Genomic DNA, 20,832 nt, shown 5'->3' on the forward strand with positions numbered 1-20,832 from the left:
GCGTCGTCATCGGCGTCGTCGTCATCGGCGTCGTCGGCGTCGTCAGGCTGCGTTTGTCGAACCGTCGAACTAAAGACGGTGGTCACCGCGCCGCGCGCTCTCAGGCGTATGCATGTGTGTACGTTGAACTTCTTTTGCACTGCACATAGCCAACCATGCTAATCGGATTTTGGTTGAGTGGGTGAGTTACTATGTGAGTGGGTGAGTGACTATGTGAGTGGGTGACTATGTGAGTGGGTGAGTGACTATGTGAGTGGGTGAGAGGGTGACTATGTGAGTGGGTGGCTATGTGAGTGGGTGAGTGACTATATGAGTGGATGAGTGAGTGACTATGTGAGTGGGTGAGTGACTATGTGAGTGGGTGAGAGGGTGACTATGTGAGTGGGTGAGTGACTATGTGAGTGAGTGAGTGAGTGACTATGTGAGTGAGTGAGTGACTATGTGAGTGGGTGAATGACTATGTGAGTGAGTGAGTGACTATGTGAGTGAGTAACTATGTGAGTGGGTGAGTGACTATGTGAGTGGGTGAGTGAGTGACTATGTGAGTGGGTGAGTGACTGTCTGAGTGAGTGAGTGGCTATGTGAGTGGGTGAGTGGCTATGTGAGTGGGTGAGTGACTATGTGAGTGGGTGAGTGAGTGACTAGGTGAGTGACTATGTGAGTGGGTGAGTGAGTCACTATGTGAGTGGGTGAGTGAGTGACTATGTGAGTGGGTGAGTGACTGTCTGAGTGAGTGAGTGGCTATGTGAGTGGGTGAGTGGCTATGTGAGTGGGTGAGTGACTATGTGAGTGGGTGAGTGAGTGACTAGGTGAGTGACTATGTGAGTGGGTGAGTGAGTGACTATGTGAGTGGGTGAGTGAGTGACTATGTGAGTGGGTGAGTGAGTGACTATGTGAGTTGGTGAGTGACTGTGTGAGTGAGTGCGTGACTATGTGAGTGGGTGAATGGCTATGTGAGCGGGTGAGTGACTATGTGAGTGGGTGAGTGACTATGTGAGTGGGTGAGTAGCTATGTGAGTGGGTGAGTGGCTAAGTGAGCGGGTGAGTGAGTGACTATGTGAGTGGGTGAGTGAGTGATTATGTGAGTTGGTGAGTGACTGTGTGAGTGAGTGGCTATGTGAGTGGGTGAATGGCTATGTGAGCGGGTGAGTGAGTGACTATGTGAGTGGGTGAGTGACTATGTGAGTCTACGTGTGTACGTTGAACTTCTGTGTTACCGCACGTAGCCGACCGTGCTAACTGGAGGTGTGGCCGGAAGGACAACAAACTAAACACAAAAAAACAGTTATAAAGAAATTAGTTTCCAATCTAGATGATTAAAATTGACAACGCTCCAGTGGCTTCCTAATAGGTGACCGTGCAGAGAACATCAGCTCACTAATCACAACCCAGCCTATGGGGTGACAGAGTGGATAGATGTTAACTACCTCGCCTGGTATACAGGAGCGCATGAGTTCAATCCCAACCCTGACGTCTGCTGCTGTATATTTGGAGTTTGCGTGTCTTTCTCTCTCCCTGTAATCGGGTGGATATTTCTCCGGCTCCTCCGGTTATTCCCTCCACATTAAGAATCAATATCACGCGTTCAGAGTGTTTTAGCCGCTGTATGATGATGATGACGACCCCCACTTTGTTGAGCAATAATTTGTGATAGCCAGGTCGCTTCTGAACAGTGGAGCCTTACCTGGTCTAAATAAAAAAAATTAGTTTAGTTTTAATTGTGAGTCTATGGGTCTCTGGCTGAGTCTATGGACCTGTGTTTTGAGCCAACGGGTCTATAAGTCACTGGTGACTGGGCAGTGGCTGTAACCTGGAGTCAAACCCCAGGACCTCAGCGGTGCCGGCTTAGCGCCGATGACCTCTGACCCACCCGGATACCTCTAGAACCACGTGTGTGTGTGTTTAAGTCCCGCGAATGATCCCGCTAATGTTTAACGCATTCATTCTCCCGTCTTGACAGATTTCTACAATCCACGAGGAGCCACCCAGGTGAGCGCTAAAAAGTAGCTGCCAGTCGCGTAAGTTTTGCTTTTGTGTCACCAGGTGATAACTCTCCATAACAGATTTTTATATATATAATATACAGGTAGTCCCCGACTTACGATATTTTCGACTTACGATGGGGCCGTCGTAACGCATCTCCATCGTAAGTCGGGGACTACCTGTATCGTAAGTCGGGGACTACCTGTATATGACCGAAAACAGGAGGATACAATTTTGATTTAAAGCTTTCGTGACTGCAGGGATTCATATTCTTGGTTCTTTCGGTAAAGTCACGTAGAAGGGAAACAATAAAATAATAAAAAATATAAAACAATAAAATTCTCACGACGTTTCGACCGCTACACAAGCACGTACGCAGCCGCTGCTGTATATTTGGAGTTTGCGTGTCTCTCTCTCTCTCCCCATGGGTGCGTGGATTTTTCTCCGTGTCCTCCAGTTTTTTTCCCCCTCCACATTAAGAATCGACGGCCACGCGTTTAGAGTATTTGGTTGATGCTATACATTTCCCACACGACGATGATGATGATGATAGCCGCCACTTGGTTGACCTATCATTTGTCATGGCCAGGTCGCTTCTGAAAAAGAGCCACAAAGCTCAGTGGGGACCTCGTCTAGTCAAATTAAAAGAAATTTAATTTCCGTGCTGCCTTAGAAGGGCGGCACCGGTGTACGGAGGGACCTGCCAGAGGAGAAGGTTTACAGTTTAATAGCGTAGGATGTTGGGACGTAATCCGGTGACATCGACCGGCTCGTTAGCGTAGATGAATCGTCGCGCACCGCCGCGCGAGAGGATGCGGCAGTGTGACGGTGTAGCGGTGTAGAGGTGTGGAGGTGTGACGGTGTGGTGGTGTGACGGTGTGATGGTGTGTTGGTGTGACGGTGTGACTGTGACGGTGTGACGGTGTGATGGTGTGACTGTGACGGTGTGGAGGTGTGATGGTGGGTAGGTGTGACGGTGTGACTGTGACGGTGTGGTGGTGTGACGGTGTAGAGGTGTGACGGTGTGACTGTGACGGTGTAGAGGTGTGACGGTGTGACTGTGACGGTGTGGAGGTGTGACTGTGACGGTGTAGCGGTGTGACGGTGTGACTGTGACGGTGTGGAGGTGTGATGGTGTAGAGGTGTGACGGTGTGGAGGTGTGACGGTGTGGAGGTGTGACTGTGACGGTGTAGCGGTGTGACGGTGGGGAGGTGTGACGGTGTGACTGTGACGGTGTAGAGGTGTGACGGTGTGAGGTGTGACGGTGTAGCGGTGTGACGGTGTAGTGGTGTGACGGTGTAGTGGTGTGACGGTGGGTAGGTGTGACGGTGTAGTGGTGTGACGGTGGGTAGGTGTGACGGTGTGACTGTGACGGTGTGGAGGTGTGACGGTGTGACTGTGACGGTGTAGAGGTGTGACGGTGTAGAGGTGTGACGGTGTGGAGGTGTGACGGTGTGACTGTGACGGTGTGACTGTGACGGTGTAGATGTGTGATGGTGTAGCGGTGTGACGGTGTAGAGGTGTGACGGTGTGACTGTGACGGTGTAGAGGTGTGACTGTGACGGTGTAGTGGTGTGACGGTGTAGAGGTGTGACGGTGTGGAGGTGTGACAGTGTGACTGTGACGGTGTGACTGTGACGGTGTGACGGTGTAGAGGTGTGACGGTGTAGAGGTGTGACGGTGTGGAGGTGTGATGGTGTGACTGTGACGGTGTGACTGTGACGGTGTAGATGTGTGATGGTGTAGCGGTGTGACGGTGTAAAGGTGTGACGGTGTGACTGTGACGGTGTGACTGTGACGGTGTAGAGGTGTGACTGTGACGGTGTAGTGGTGTGACGGTGTAGAGGTGTGACGGTGTGGAGGTGTGACAGTGTGACTGTGACGGTGTGACTGTGACGGTGTGACGGTGTGGAGGTGTGACGGTGTAGAGGTGTGACGGTGTAGAGGTGTGACGGTGTAGAGGTGTGACGGTGTAGAGGTGTGACGGTGTAGAGGTGTGACGGTGTGACTGTGACGGTGTGACTGTGACGGTGTAGAGGTGTGACGGTGTGACTGTGACGGTGAGCGTCACACTGGGCTAGGAGCCCCAGCCGCCCCGTTCACACGTCGCGTCTGGACACGTGGGCACGACGCGTCAGCGACGCGTCAGCATCGCGCTCGACCAGCGACCCAGAGGTTCGCCGGTTCGACTCCGGCTCCCGGTAAACGGAAGTTCAAGCGAGGGTGCCAACTTTCCAAAATCCCCACCACCACCGCCACCACCACCGCCGTCGCCCCTGTCCACCCAGCGGTCGGCGCATGCCGGTTCATCACGGCACGGACCCCGCGCATTGCCCCGCCTGCTGTGTCTGCACTCAGGGACGGCAAGGAGGTGGAGTGTGGACACAGGGACGCCTCCGCTCAGACGTCAGCAGGTGGCCTCCCGCATCGAGCAGGTAACCTCCTACAGCGGGCCTTTGTCTCCCCGGTGGCGATGTTCACACACCGACTCTCATTCAAGGCTGAGTCGACCTCGGAGAGACCCGGGACCGGTGGAGATGATCGTCACCGGGAGTCGAACTCGAGCGGCTGCGTTCGTAGCGCAGCGCGCTAACCGCTGCACCACCGCTCCCCTAAAATCGACACACGCACACACACAGACAGAGACACACACACACAGAAACATACACGCAGAAACATACACACACACACACGCAGACACACACGCAGAAACATATCCACACGCAGACAGACACACAGAAACATACAAAGACAAAGATCCCCTGTATAGCCTTAACAGACTGTAGGGGCAAGTGCTGTTAGCGAGCACCTATGAAGTCGGGCACGGCACACGAGGGGGTGGGTGGCCAACACCACGCCCGGCCGCCTTTGTCTCCCCATTGGCAATGTTTACTACACACCGCACCGGGTACTCATCTGAGGCTGAGTCGACCCGGGGGAGGCCCAGGACCGGTTCAGATAATCGTCACCGGTGTTGGCCGTGAGCGGGATTCGAACTCGGGTCGCCGGGTTCATAGCGCAGCGCAGCGCTAAATGCTGCACCACCGCTCCCACACACAGAAGCACACACACACACACACCACGATAAGACTCGCACTCCAACTTTACATTTAAAATGTACATGCGAACACAGTTCGTATTATAATCCTGATAGTGCGGTGTAATTATAATCATCGTGATCGTCGCATCAAATTACTTCAAATGACTTCGCGGGCCACGGATTTTTGGTTTACCGCCGACACTTTTAAGAGGGTAAAAAACTGTTCACGGTTTGCGATTTGGCAGCCTAATTAGGCTGGAATGTAGTAGTAGTAGTATCATTATCAATTATTTTTACTATTATCAGGACTAAATGTTGCGTGGCGTCCAGACTGAACAGGAGACGGTGGGGGGAGAGGTGGGGGGGGGGGAGGTGGGGGTGAGGTGAGGGGGGGAGGTGGGTGGAGAGGTGGGGGGCAGAGGTGGGGGGAGAGGTGGGGGGCAGAGGTGGAGGTTGGGGGGTAGGTGGGAGGGGTGGTGGGAACGAGGTGGGGTGTGGGAGGTGGGGCGGGAGGTGGGGGGGAGGTGGGGGGGAGGTGGGGCAGGAGGTGGGGGGGAGGAGGTGGGAGGCAAAGGTGGGGGGGGTCAGGGGGGGTCATCAGCTGTGGGGAACCCCGCGCCATCCATCTCCCTGACCACTCACGGGGGGGGGGGGGTCATCATCGCGTCTCACTGAAGACGTCTTGACGGGTCGTTAGTGACACGCACACACTGCCGTCGTCACGACCCCTTAATCCACCCTCCCACACCCCCCTCCCCCCCACACACACCCTCCACTCCTCCAGCCAGTTGACCCAGGCGGGGTCAACTTTCACCCAGCAGCAGCAGCAGCAGTTTGCGCTGTTGCCCCTCTGCACGTGCACGGAGTGCGTGGCGGCTACGAGGGACGCGCAGACTCACCGTTAGCAGCGTTGTGGCTTCAGTGGATGGGTTGGGTGAGTGGGTGAGTGACTGCGAGCGAGTGAGCGGGCGAGTGGGTGAGTGATTGCGAGTAAGCCAGCTCAACTGCATCAGGAGCGGCGGAGTGTTATCATCGCTGCGATGTCTCTTTCGTACATTTGTGGATTGGATGTTGCGTCACACGTTGTGAGATCCGTTCTGGATGACCACAGTCGCGCCACTATTGGCGAGTGTTTTGATGTTCCATTTGTGCATCAGCTATCCGCATCCGCTGCCACGGTTTGTGCGGTGGATGCGATTCAGGGTGGACCATGAGCTTCTTGGAACGGCAAACCCAGGGGAGTTCTGTGTTGGGTCTTTCTCAACAAGGTGTTTGTTGGTTCTCTTGAACTCCATTCAGCTGTCTAAGATTCGTGGGGGTTGAAGTCGCATCGTTGAAGGTGAAGCGCCGTGGGTCCAAAAGGGCTTGCCGCGCGACTTCAAGCGATGACGAGGGACGTTGTTGAGGTCCCGATGATTGAGAAGGGGCGACTGTTTTCCTCGATTCGCGGGGCTTCCCGGTGGGTTGCAGCGTTGCGGCGGGTGGGTGGGTGAGAGATTCGGTGAGAGCACGGGCAGCCCCAGGGTGTTGGGGTCGACTTGAGGGTACCAGTGATAGACCGCATTGCAGGGTTCAGTTGGACATCATCGAGTCAAGTGGTGACTACCTCTGGTCCATGCTGGTGCACAGTATTTGGCTACACAAGCGCCATCGTTGATGCCCCTAGCACTGAGGGTGCTCGCCAGTTTCTGGACCAGGCCGACCTTTGTTTTGGTCTTGGCGGCCTCCTTTTTCAGGTGGTCACGGAAGGTTGGCGTCGGGTCCAGCTTCACGGCGAGAAAGGTCGGAGCGGGGTCGTGTCGCACGGTGCTACCGCAGAAGGTTACTTCCACAGTGTGCTTGGGGCTCTTACTATCAAGATTAAATGCAGGATCTGTTTAGGTCTTGGTTCAGAGTGGATTCGAGTTCCTCGAAAGTTGTTGCTTGCGTTGCCAGGGCAAGGTCATCCGCGTGTACAAGTTTGCATGACCCGGTTGGCGGCATGTCGCTCGTCTAGACATTGAAGAAGAGCGTTGGGGTGAGTACTGAGCCTTGCGGCAAATCCACTGTTGAGGACCCGGGGTGAGCCGGTTTCGTCGCCCATTTAGACACGCGGTCGCCTATTTCTCGGCATCGTTAATATCAAGTGCATCGTTTTGAGGCAAGGAATGGTCCTTGCGAGCTTCAATATCAATTCGTTAATCCAGACGGTGCCGTAGGCCGATGACAAGTGCACAAAGGCCGCGCGGGTTTTGAATTTATTCTAGAATCCCGGCCTCGATGTGGGTCGCACGGAGCCAAAACTTGGTCACAGCAGCTGCTGCGTCCAGGCCGGAATCTTGCTCTCGTTCTTCAGGGATCACCGACTCGACGAGGGGGCTGATTCTCCGGAGGATGATGATGATGCTTTCCAGGAGTTTATAGGTCGTGCACAGTAGTGACATTGGCCAATAGTCCGGTTTGGGTATTGCAATTCTCATCGCCTCCTGGCGTGCATTTGGGACGCATCCTTTTTACATGGTGTTGGTGTCCAGGTTTGCCAGCCACTCGAGTCCCCTAGGGCCTAAGTGATGGAGGCGATTCTGGTGGGATACCATCTCTGCCAGCAGACTTTGCCTTTCTTCATTTCAGCCAGGCCCTCGCGAAGTGATTGGGTGGGTGAGTGAGTGAGCTATTGTGACCTGCAGTGTGGTGGTGGTGGTGGCGGCGGCGGTGGTGGTTGAACACAGGGATGTGGTGGTGATGATTGTGGTGGTGGTGGTGGTGATCGAGGCAAAAGAGTCCGTGTGTGGCACAGGCCGAGCCGCCTCCCACACGGCTGGAGGAGGAGTCCGGCGAGTGACGTTCACGGGAGCCGTGACCGCCGTCACGGCGATGGAAGGGCAGAAAAAAATATCGTCCGGCGGGGTGACCTCTGGGTCGACCTCATGCCTCGTCGCGCCCCTTGGCACTCTTCCACAAACCCTAACTCCGTTAAGATCTGGGCCCCCTCCCACCCACTCACCCCACCTCCCTCCCCTCCCCACCACAACCAAAGATGAAAAAAAATCGAGGTTTTGACACCTTGCTTCCTCGCTGGGGGGAAGGAGCCTTACATCTCGTGCGACGGCCGATGATGAATCTCTCGCCGCCGTCACCGCCACCATTGCCGTCGCGCGAGAAATCCGCCGGCGTCCCCAGGTGGCCTCCGGGCGGCTTGACGAGACGGATTATAGCGGCGGTGGTGGCGGTGGTGGCGGTGGCGGTGGTGGTGGCGGTGGCGGTGGCGGTGGTGGTGGTGGTGGCGGTGGTGGTGGTTGTGGCGGTGGCGGTGGTGGTGGAGGTGGTGGTGGCGGCGGTGGCGGTGGTGGTGGCGGTGGCGGTGGTGTGGGCGGTGGCGGTGGTGGCGGTGGTGGTGGTTGTGGCGGTGGTGGTGGTGGCGGTGGTGGTGGCGGTGGCGGCGGTGGCGGTGGTGGTGGCGGTGGCGGTGGTGTGGGCGGTGGCGGTGGTGGTGGTGGCGGTGGTGGTGATGGTGGTGGTGGTAGTGGTAGCGGTGATTGCGGCAATGGTGGTAGTGGCGGTAGTGGTGGTAGCAGTGGTGGTGGCGGTGGTAGTAGTGGCAGTGGTGGCGGTGTTGGTGGCGGTGGAGACGGTGCCGGTGGTCGTGGCGGTGGTGGCGGTGGTGGTGGCAGTAGCTGTGGTGCTAGTGGTGGCGGTGGTTGTAGCGGCCATGGTGGTGTTGGCAGAGGCGGTGGCGATGATGGTGGCGCTGGTGATGGTGATAGCGGTGGTGGCGGTAGTAGTGGCAGTAGTGGTGGTGGTGGCATGCGGGAGCTCCGATGGGGCTTGAGAGCGCAGCGTGAATGATTGCTCTGCTCTCGACCCACTCGTTATTGTTTGTCCTCTAACTCCAGCCCTTGGTGTTGATGCGCAGAGCCGCGTCACAAATCCCTCCAACGCCGTTTGCTTTACGTTCGCGATCTTTTTCGATTGGAGACTTCTTTTTTTATTTTAACCTTTTTATTTTTACGCGATATTTTTATGATTATTTTTATAGTTTGTCAATTTTAGCGGGTTTTTTTTCTTTTTACATTGACATCCCTATATTTCGTTTTAAAGCTTTCGTGACTGCAGGGATTCATATTCTTGGTTCTTTCGGTAAAGTCACGTAGAAGGGAAATGATAACATTTTATTGTTTTATTTTTATCATCTTATTATTTCCCTTCTCCGTGACTTTACCGACAGAACCAAGAATATGAATCCCTATATTTACTTATTTTATTCTTATTTTCTTTCGTCTTTCTTCCAAATCCTCTGGGAGTTACGATCTCGCCCCGCCGGCTTCCGTCACGCATCATATTGCCCCCGTGCCTTGCTCAATCCACTGCTGGACGAAGGGCCTCCCCGAGGATCTGAATGCCGCCCCGAGCCGTGTGTGGGGGCCTCCCATTCAAAGCAAAGGGGCGCTGCGGTGGTGAGCAGATGTTAACTCCCTTGCCTGGCATACAGGAGGTGCGGCACGTTCTGCACGATGGAAAATTTGCCGAGGAGGTCGATGCCAATGTCGAGGTCTTGCTGCTGCTGTCACGACGAGAGGGCTTCAGCAGACAGACCGCAGTGGATTTACTCTACGACCAATGAACGTGCATTGCCCATAGACTTACATTGCCCATAGACTAACATTGCCCATAGACTTACATTGCCCATAGACTAACATTGCCCATAGACTTACATTGCCCATAGACTAACATTGCCCATAGACTTACATTGCCCATAGACTTGCATTGCCCATAGACTTACATTGCCCATAGACTCATATTGCCCATAGACTTACATTGCCCATAGACTTACATTGCCCATAGACTCATATTGCCCATAGACTTACATTACCCATTGACTTACATTGCCCATAGACTTACATTGCCCATAGACTTACATTACCCATAGACTAACATTACCCATTGACTCACATTGCCCATAGACTCACATTGCCCATAGACTCACGTATCCCATAGACTTACGTTACCCATAGACTCACATTGCCCATAGACTTACATTACCCATAGACTCACATTGCCCATAGACTTACATTACCCATAGACTCACATTACCCATAGACTCACATTGCCTATAGACTCACATTGCCCATAGACTCACGTATCCCATAGACTCACATTGCCCATAGACTCACATTGCCCATAGACTTACATTGCCCATAGACTTACATTACCCATAGACTTACATTGCCCATAGACTTACATTACCCATAGATTTACATTGCCCATAGACTTACATTACCCATAGACTTACATTGCCCATAGACTAACATTACCCATAGACTAACATTACCCATAGACTTACATTACCCATAGACTTACATTGCCCATTGACCCTTTAAGGGACTGCGTCTTGACGTTGCTCATTAAGGGCCCCACCGTTTCCGGGGAATTCACCGCGGGTGCTGCGGTGCGGCTCTTGAAATGTTGAGTGGTCTTTGAGTTTCTTGTTTTACCGAATTCCAGGGAAAATGTCTCCACTTGTTATTGTTGGTTGCCAACTCACCCCAGGCCTCAGGGGCGCCTTCCAAATGGGACCGTTGCTCCGTCTCCTTCGCCTGGCTGACGCCAGAGAGGCAATTCCACGTGCTCATGGCAAGGCAAAGTGGAATGTCTGTCCATAGGGTGACGATTACTTGACCACGTGGGCCTGACAACGAGAGTGTTGCGTCCCCCGGGTGATGCCGGCTTAACCAATCACAGAGACGCGATGATGAACGGCAATGATGATGATATCAGTGGTGATGGTGACGATAACGACAACGGCGACGGTGATGATGATGAGGATCGTGAAAATGATGATGATGAAAAAATTATGATCTTGATGATTTCTATGCAAACGATGATGAGCGAGGTTTAGCAATAAAAGGATGGGAATGAAAACAAATTATGATAATAATAATGATGATGATGATAACGACTGATTATTGTGATGATAATGATGATGACTGCTGAGAGATCGTTGTTATCGACCGACCCTGGGTGCCCTGTGGCCCCGTAGGCTGCCCACACTTAACCCCTCGCGATATTAACCTCCCGTCTCATCCTCCCCGCAGGAACTGCACGAGAATCGCCTCCATATCTCACCGGGCCGCCCCCAGCTGCCCCCGAAGCCGGTAAACTCACGACACCGCCGCCGCCACCGGCGACCTTGACCGAAACCACGACCCCCCCGGGGGTCGCCGGCTCTGTCCTCTCGACCGCCGTGAGGGTCGTGACCTCCGCATTTGCCGGGTTTTTCGCCACGACGATACAAACGCCGACGGTGGTGGCGCCCGCCGGTGTTGGGAACGCCGGGACGCCAGCGCCGCCCGAGGTCACCGGTGCCGCAGCTGAACAGGGTGATGCCGCGGCCGAAGAAGCTGAAGAGGGTGGTGCCGCCGCTGAAGAGCGTGGTAGTGCAGCTGAAGAGGGCGGTAGTGCGGCTGAAGGGAGCAGTAGTGCAGTTGAAGAGGGCGGTAGTGCAGCTGCCGAGGGCGGTAGTGCGGCTGAAGGGGGCGGTAGTGCAGATGGAGAGGGCGGTAGTGCAGATGAAGAGGGTAGTAGTGCAGCTGAAGAGGGCAGTAGTGCAGCTGAAGAGGGTGGTGCCGCAGCAGAAGAATCTGAAGAGGGTGGTGCCGTAGCTGAAGAGGGCGGTGCTGTCGCTGAAGAGGGCGCAAGTACAGCTGAAGAGGGTGGTGCCACAGCTGAAGAGGGTGCTGTTACAGCTGAAGAGGGTGGTGCTACAGCTGAAGAGGGCAGTAGCACCGCTGAAGAGATTCGTGCCGCAGCTGAAGAGAGTGGTTCCGCAGCTGAAGAGGGTGGTTCTGAAGCTGAGGGGAGTACTGTTGCTGAAGAGGGTGGTAGCGCCGTTGAAGATGGTGTTAGTGTAGTTGGAGAGGGCAGTAGCGCTACTGAAGAGGTCGGTAGTGCAGCTGAAGAGGGTGGTAGCACCGCTGAAGAGGGAAATAGTACACCTAAAGAGGGTGGTGCCACAGCTGAAGACGGCAGTAGCACAGCTGAAGAGGGCGGTAGTGCAGCTGAACAGGACAGTAGCGCAGCTGGAGAGGGCAGCAGCACAGTTGGAGAGGGTGGTACCGCAGCTGAACAGGGTGGTAGTGCAGCTGAAGAGGGCGTTAGTGCAGCTGAAGAGGGTGGCTCCGCAGCTGATGAGGGCAGTAGTGCAGCTGAAGGCAGTAGTGTAGCTGAAGAGGGCAGTAGTGCAGCTGAAGAGGGCGGTAGTGCATCTGAAGAGGGCAGTAGTACAGCTGAAGAGGGCGGTAATGCAGCTGAAGAGGGCGGTAGCGCCATTAAAGAGGGTGGTAGTGCGGCTGAAGAGGTCGGTAGTGCATCTGAAGAGGGCAGTAGCGCAGCTGAAGAGGATGGTAGTACAGCTGAAGAGGACGGTAGTGTAGCTGAAGAGGGCAGCAGCGCCGCTGAAGAAGGCGGTATCGCAGGCGAGGCGTCGGTGTTGGGGAAGGGTGATGTCGGTGGCAGTGGCAACGCCTCTTCCTCCAACGAGATCATCGGCAGCGCGGCCGGACCTGGCACGGTAAAACACGCTCGCCCCCCCCCCCCCCAATACCACCACCACCAGCCATGGTCTATCCACTGCTGGAAGAAGGCCTCCTCCAGGCGTGGCCATCCCTCGCGGCAAATGCCGTGACACTCCATCCGCACGCGAGGTTGAATCCGTCGCTTCACCCCGCGTAGACGACCCGACTGCAGTGTGGGCAGCCGCTCAGGTGGGATAGGCTTTAACAAAACGTGTCCCTGCTATCAACTGCCGGGCCGGAAGGTTGAGTACAGTGTGCTGACCATTGCATAATGCCGGCACCTGCAGCTTTGTATGCCGTGTAAATATAAAGCTAAGGCCCACTGCGCTGTGTAGCTCTCTTTCAGAAGCGACCAGGCCATCGCAAATGAGAGCTCAACGAAGTGGCTCAACACCAATCACGTGACGTTGATTCTAAACGTGGGGCGAAAAAAACGGAGGACCGTTAGAAAAATCCACGCGACCGCGGGGAGAGAGAGAGAGACACGGAAACTCCAAATATGCAGGCATCAGGGTCGGGATCGAACCCACGACCTCCTGTATACCAGGCAATGGATAGATGAAAAGCAATGAGATGGACATACTCTTTGGTTCTATTCGGTAAAGTCACGTAGGGAAAAAATAAAATAACAAAAATCACGACGTCATGGGCTTCTTGGGTTTGAATTAGCTAAGTATCGAGCAGATTAGCCAACACTGATGTTATGGATGAGCAGGGCCCAATGCAGATTTCTTCTTGCACCAAGTGATGTGAGGTCGTATTTTAAGTAGAGGTCACAATGCTGGGTCCTGTACGGTACATCCAGTGCAAAGCACAGAGCAGAATGGTGAAGCGCCTTTAGCATAAAATTTTGATTTAAAGCTTTCGTGACTGCAGTAATTCATATTCTTAGCTCTTTCGGTAAAGTCACGTTGAAGGGAAAAAATAAAATAATAAAATATATATAAAACAATAAAAATTCTCACGACGTTTCGACCATAACACAAACGGTCGTCATCAGGTGTGAAAAGCAGCAGCAACAAACATTTGAAAGAAGACTTCTTTTTTCACACCTGATGACGACCGTTTGTGTTATGGTCGAAACGTCGTGAGAATTTTTATTGTTTTATATATATTTTAGTATTTTATTGTTTCCCTTCAACGTGACTTTACCGAAAGAGCTAAGAATACGCCTTTAGTATGTTTAGCGATGAATCAGTAGCTGGTCTGCAAGCGGGGTCATAGTCGTCAAAAAGTGGAAGAGTGATAGCTTCAACAATTTGCAGGCGCAACCAAAACATATGTCCACAATTCTGGCTGTCGCCTGATGATGCTGGTTGTTGTAATTACCGGCGAAACTTCATGACTACTCGAATTGTTAACGATGTTGTGGGTTTTCTCTCCGACACACAACCGCTTAGTGCTGAACTAGTAACGAATTGGGCACTTTTTGTTTCCGTGACAAACCTTACCAATCGGTGGTGGCCGATTGAACGACCAGATTTATATATATTTACGTGATCTAACCGGAAAAACATAATAACCTCTATTATGGATAACATTTGGTTGCGAAAGCCATAACCTACTACTACCGTTGCTACGTGTTAAACTGCAAAATCAACATTTGATCTCTGTTAAAGAAAAGAAAAACACTCTTAGTGACCGGAGCCTCGCTCGCGCTGTGTGGCGTTGTGTTTGGGCAACGTGGGGGCCGGCGGTGGCGTCCCGCAGGAGCCGGCCCTTCCCAACGCCGTCCCGGAGCACCCCCTGGTGCAGGTGGTGGAGTTCAGCGTGCGCGTGACCCAGCCCGTGCCCTGCGTGGCTCCGCCCAACTCCATGCAGCTCCACCGGATCACCGAACAACTCCGACGCAAGGTGCGCTCGCGGCCGCGAGTACGCACGCTTTACCGCGCCGCCGCCACCACCACCTCCACCGCCGCCACAGCGTGCGTGCGCGCGCGCGCGGCCTGCGGTGTCAAAAAGAGATTGATTGCAGCCGAAACGGCCTGGAACGGCCTGGAACGGTCCGGAACATCGGAACGTCGGAACAGTCGGCGCGGACCGGAATGGCTCGGAACGTCGGAATGGTTCGGAACGTCGCAGCGTCGGCACGGTCTGGAACGGTCCGGAACGTCGGCACGGTCCGGAGCGGTCCGGAACATCGAAATGGTCCCGAACGTCGGAACATCGGAACAATCCAGAATGTCGGAGCATCGGCATGGTCCGGAACAGTCTGGAACGTCGGAACATCGGCATGGTCCAGAATAGTCTGGAACGTCGGAGTGGTCCGGAACGTCGGAATGGTCCCGAACGTTCCGGAATGTCAGAATGGTCCCAAACGCCGGAGCGGTCCGCAACGGTTCGGAACGCCGGCGGCAGTCCGGAACGCCAGAACAGTCCAGCATGCTAGAACGGTCTGGAACGCCGGTACGGTCCGGGAATGGTCCGGAACGCCAAAACGATCCGGAACCGTCCGGAACGCCGAAACGCCAGAACACCGTTCCGAGAATTATTTTGGCACCCGGCTGCATCCATCTACCCTTGTGGCTGGTTACAAACCACCCATTAATAGGACTAGAGGGAGAATAACGTAGGAATATTATGGATATGTATTGCTTGTAACTCTAGTGGTAGTGCCTCATGCCGATAATCTCTACTCTGAGCCAGCCTTGCAGCATCGCGGAAAACATCGATTCAGAAACGTAGCACTCGAGGAAAACGAACTACTATTTTAATTAATAGGTGTAAGGTCCACTGAGCTGTGTTCCTCATCATCATCATGTGGACATTTATATCTAGCAACCAAGTTACTTAAACGCGTGACGTTGATTCCAAATGTGGAGGGAAAAACCGGAAGACCCACAGAAAATCAACGCGACCACGGAGAGAGATCGAACCCACGACCTCCTGTATACCTGTCAAGGTAGTTAACATCTTCAAGCCGCCGTGATGATGGTGAGAGAGAGACGCAAACTCCAAATATACAGCAGGCGTCAAGGTCGGGACCGAATCCACGACCTCCTGCGTATCAGGCGAGGGAGGGAACACCTCGCCAGGGAATCGAACGGGTGACCTTTGGATGGCGAGTCCAGTGCGATACCGACCGCTATACTACTGCCGTGGTAACAGTGCCTCCAATTAGCACGGTTGGCTATGTACGGTGCGAAAGAAGTTCAACATACATACATAGACATAGTCACTCACCCACTCACATAGTCACTCACCTACTCAGTCACTCACCCACTGACACAGACACTCACCCACTCACATAGTCACTCACCCACTCACATAGTCACTCACCCACTCACATAGTCACTCACCCACTCACACAGTCACTCACCCACTCACATAATCACTCACCCACTCACACAGTCACTCACCCACTCACATAGTCATTCACCCACTCACATAGTCACTCACCCACTCACACAATCACTCACCCACTCACATAATCACTCACCCACTCACATAGTCACTCACCCACTCACACAGTCACTCACCCACTCACACAATCACTCACCCACTCACACAGTCACTCACCCACTCACACAGTCACTCACCCACTCACATAGTCATTCACCCACTCACATAGTCACTCACCCACTCACACAGTTACTCACCCACTCACACAGTCATTCACCCACTCACACAGTCACTCACCCACTCACATAGTCACTCACCCACTCACACAGTCACTCACCCACTCACATAGTCACTCACCCACTCACACAGTCACTCGCCCGCTCACACAGTCACTCGCCCACTCACACAGACACTCACCCACTCACACAGTCACTCGCCCACTCACACAGTCACTCACCCACACTCACCCGTCCTTCGATTAGCACGGTTGGCTACGTACGGTGCCAAAGAAGCTCAACGTACGTCACCGCTTTACCCTGCTTTGATTCGATTCGATCTCCACGTTCTCTACCGGTGCATCCGGTGACCGCCGCGGCTTGATCACCCTCACGCGCCCACACGGGGGACGACCCGACAAACCCCTGGCGTCCGGAGTCCTCCGCTTGGTGCGAAATGCGTACATGGAACTCGACAACTTTCCACCGGCCACGGCCAACCTCCCCGGCCCCGAAAACCGCCTGCCACTACCCCCCCGCTCCCCCCCCCCCAGCGGCGGCGGAAAGGTCACGGCGAAGGTCGCGTGCGAAGGGGTGGTCGTTAGTCAGCGGTTGCGGAGAGCGGAATAAATTATATGTCGGGTTTTTCGCGCCGCGGATTCACGTCTACATTCCAGCGGAGGTCGAATTGAGGAGGCGTTTTATTCAACATTCATTTTTTGGAGGAAGGTAAAGGCGCAGCTCCCCCTCCCCTCCGCTGCAAGCGCTTTGCTCTCGCCACCGCCAGTCAGAAGGTGGCCTCCGAGGGAGGGCCGCTCTAGCGGAGGCGCCGCTTAGAGGGTACCCACGTTTTACGCCACCGGTGCCACCGGACGCCGCCGGACGCCGCCGCACGCGAACCTGCACACCGTTGACTAACCGCGGTGGGCCGCGCCTGCTGGGTGGTGGACAGAAGCAGTGGCGGCTGAGCGTGGTGGGGGGGGGGGAGGGGGTGCGGGTGATTTTATAAAACTTCCCTCTATTGTTTTTCAACTGCCCACCGGAGGAGATGGAGTCGAACCGTGGACCGATTCTGCGCTGCAATCTGGTGCGCACCTCTCACCGCAGCACCGACACCCAAACTGAACTGTGATTTGATTTTGTTTCCTTTGCCAGGCGAGGCCCACGCAACACTGAGCTGTTCGGCTCTTTTGTTTGTTCCTCCTCTTTCAGAAGGGACCCTGGCCCATGACAAACGATGGCTCGATGAGGCAGCTTATTACCGTGGTGGTGGTGGCTGTGGCAGGCTCGTCACTCCGAACGCAATTGCCGAGTCGCGTTCGGGTTCGCGCGCGTGCACGCGGATGCGGCAGTGCAGGGGCGGGCGGGCGGTTGATGCATCGGCGGGTCGCGCTCTAATTACCGTTGATTTTATTTGGGAGGTCTTAAGCGGCGCACGGGAAATGATCATTGCGCCTTCGAAGCTACGCGCTGCGCGACCCACCCCCATCGAACGTCGCGGCCGTAGCCAAGCGGCGCGTCGTCAATTTAAGGGGCCTGCAAATTGGCGAATGCGCCCGTCGCCACTCCCGTCCAATTACGTCGGTCTAGCACGCGCGGTTATGATCGGTTGCATCAATTAGCGAGACGGAGCAACGGTCACTGGGGAGCGAGGTGGCGTGTCCCGTCCCCGATTAATGGGAGTGCGGATGAGAGGCCGCGCGCTTCGTAAGGAGCTTAATCGTGGCCGCCCCGAAGTTCGTCTGCTCAACGCGGGAACGTTGAGCGTGGGTTAGCGAGTGTAAGTTAAAGGATTAGCGAGCAAGGGTTAGAGGGTTCGCGACCGTAGGATAAAGGGTTAGCGAGCGAGGGTTAGCGAACGTAGGTTAAAGGGTTAGCGAGCGAGGGTTTGAGGGTTAGCGAGCGCGGGTTAGAGGGTTAGCGAGTGAGGGTTAGAGGGTTAGCGAGCGAGGGTTAGAGGGTTAGCGAGCGAGGGTTAGAGGGTTAAATTTCGATTTAAAGCTTTCGTGGAAATAAAATAATAAAAATAAAACATAATAAAATAAAATTCTCACGATGTTTCGGCCACAACACAAATAGCCTTCTTCAGGTGAAGGAACAGAACTGTCGGAACGACAGCGCTTCAATGAACACTGCTAAGCTTGACAGCGTCTTTTAAGCTGGGTGGGAAGAGCAGAGCGCCTTGACAAAGGAGTTTACATATCAACAGAAAAATTTAGCATTGAAGTAGCTGTGTTAATGTGTTGGATTAGCAAGGTGTTAAAGTCAGAAATTAGCATGTAACTGGGAGATTAGCATGATGTTAGTGTGAGGGATGAGCATGTAACTGGTCACGGAAGTAGCTATGTTAAAGTCAGAGTTTACATATCAAAAGAGGCATTTAAATTATTGACGCTAAAGATCTGCAACTACCTAACTATCATACAATAAGCCGATGTGAAAGAACTAAGTATAAACTACACCAATATAATAAATGTACTCAATATATTCTTCAATAAGTTGAGCTATTAACATAAAGTCACACCTAGACAAATACCAGTTAATGATATCATTGCCCATGTCGACGTGGCACTCAAGGGCCTGGGTCACATCGCTGCAGACGTAGCAAGATCTGAAATCGCTGCAACCCTCAAAAACGCTAAGATGCCAGCTAGCAACATCAGCAAAGATGAGCGCTTTGAATTATCTCAATTAAAAAAGAGGGATGACATTGTCATCCTCTCAGCCGACAAGGGCAATGCCACTGTCATCATGAACACAATAGAATATAACAACAAAATTCAGGAACTACTCAACGATGGCAGCTATGCAAAAATAAGAAGAGACCCCACCAACAGCCTCGTTAATAAAACCAACAAAATCATTTCTGATTCAACAACATTAATTGATCAAACCAAACAGTTCTCGTTGAAACCTTCTGCGGCCAGGCCACCAATATTATATGGCCTTCCAAAGATACGTAAAGAAGATACACCCCTTCGTCCCATCGTCTCTACTATCAACTCCCCCACCTACAAACTGGCTCGTTTTCTGTCTGAAATCCTGCGGTATTTTACAGGAAAAACCACCTCTGCGGTACTAAACTCTACTCACCTGGTATCGACAATCAAGGGTATTTCCCTGTCCCCAGACGACCTGCTTGTCAGTTTTGATGTGGTTTCCTTATTCACCAAAGTTCATGTACCTGACACCATCACAATCATTGAAGACTTGGTTCATCAAGGACTGCATACTGATGTACCCCCCCCCCCCCCTGGTGAGACACTGCTTAACATACTTCACCTGGAATGGAACTTTCTACAAACAAACCGAGGGCACCCCAATGGGCTCCCCCCTATCTCCGGTTGTAGCCAACGTTTTCATGGAGAAATTTGAGACTGACGCCATCCAGACTGCCACTCTACGCCCGACCTTATGGAAGAGGTACGTGGATGACACTTTTGTCATCTGGCCACATGGCTGGCCTGCTCTAGACCAATTCCTCGAGCCATCAGATTTACCATGGAAGTAGAAAAAGATGGCAAGCTACCCTTGAGCCACTCTGTCTACAGGAAAGCTACCCATATGGATCCTTACTTAAAACTGGATTCCCACCACCATCCATCCCAGAAGAATTCCCTCTTCAAGACTCTATACCATAGAGCCCAATGCATTTCCGACCAGGAACACATTGCCTGTGAACTAAAGCACGTACACCAAGCTCTCAAGGCTAATGGTTACTCCGACTACACAATCCGCAAAGCTATCGCTCCAACCATTAAGAAGGATCCTCTTGAGGAGCCATTCAAAACCATCACCTTACCCTACATTGCGGGAGTCACAAAAAATATCTCCAAAATCGGGAATAAACACAAGATCCAGGTCCGATTCAACACAGTACATCAAATCCGTGATCTGGTTCCGTCTGTAAAAGATGTGGTTCCAGACATACAGTACCCGGGCGTCTACAAACTAAGTTGCCTCTGTGGTAGCAGTTACATTGGAGAAACCAAACGACATATCTCGGACCGCATCCATGAACATAAAGCAGACTTGAAACACGGTATGACGAACATGTCAGCCGTGGCAGATCACTGTTATAATTCAGTGGGCTCACATGACATTTACTTCTCCACGACGGAGGTTCTCTGCAAGCCATCCGGCTACCATGAGAGATTCGTTCATGAGGCCATCCACATATCCAAACACAGAGACAATTTCAACCGAGAAGATCGATCCTGGCTTAGTAACCATTGGAAAGACGTTATAAACCATTTATGTTCCTGGCTTAGTAACCATTGGAAAGACGTTATAAACCATTTAGGTTCTTGATTGATTGTATTTTACGGTGACTTTCAGACCGCAGTCTATTCGCTGGCACTGCCTCTTAATACCTTTCACACGACAGTCAATGGTATGGTTTATAGCATGTTGTATAATAAATAGTATAATAGTGTAATGTTGAACGTAGGGGGCGGGCGGGTGGGGGGGGATGACGAAAGTCGTCGCCACTCCTTCAGCCAGAGCGAGCGTTGTCGATGTAGTATCGTGGTGTAAGTGTATATTAGTATAGTGTATAGTGTAGCGTATATTAGTGTAGTGTATAGTAGTATATATAAGTGTAGTGTATAGTCTAGTGTATATTAGTGTAATGTATAGTCGTGTAGTATCGTGGTGTAAGTGTATATTAGTGTAGTGTATGTTAGTGTAGTGTATAGTGTA

At 53.0% G+C, this 20,832-nt stretch overlaps 1 protein-coding gene across 1 annotated transcript in view; it reads left to right on the top strand.

Moving 5' to 3' along the window:
• Positions 1 to 20,832, top strand: part of LOC116955519 (uncharacterized) — a 94,171-nt gene that overhangs the window by 44,269 nt on the left and 29,070 nt on the right. Inside the window, exons 6-9 of the mRNA XM_076053209.1 lie at positions 1,961 to 1,989; positions 4,343 to 4,419; positions 11,096 to 12,570; positions 14,285 to 14,428. Coding sequence (XP_075909324.1) covers positions 1,961 to 1,989; positions 4,343 to 4,419; positions 11,096 to 12,570; positions 14,285 to 14,428 — 1,725 coding nt within the window. The remainder of the gene's footprint in view (positions 1 to 1,960; positions 1,990 to 4,342; positions 4,420 to 11,095; positions 12,571 to 14,284; positions 14,429 to 20,832) is intronic.

Source organism: Petromyzon marinus, chromosome 60, assembly GCF_048934315.1.
Source record: "Petromyzon marinus isolate PM22_M1 ecotype Great Lakes invasive population chromosome 60, UKy_Petmar_22M1.pri1.0, whole genome shotgun sequence".
NCBI lineage: Eukaryota > Metazoa > Chordata > Hyperoartia > Petromyzontiformes > Petromyzontidae > Petromyzon > Petromyzon marinus.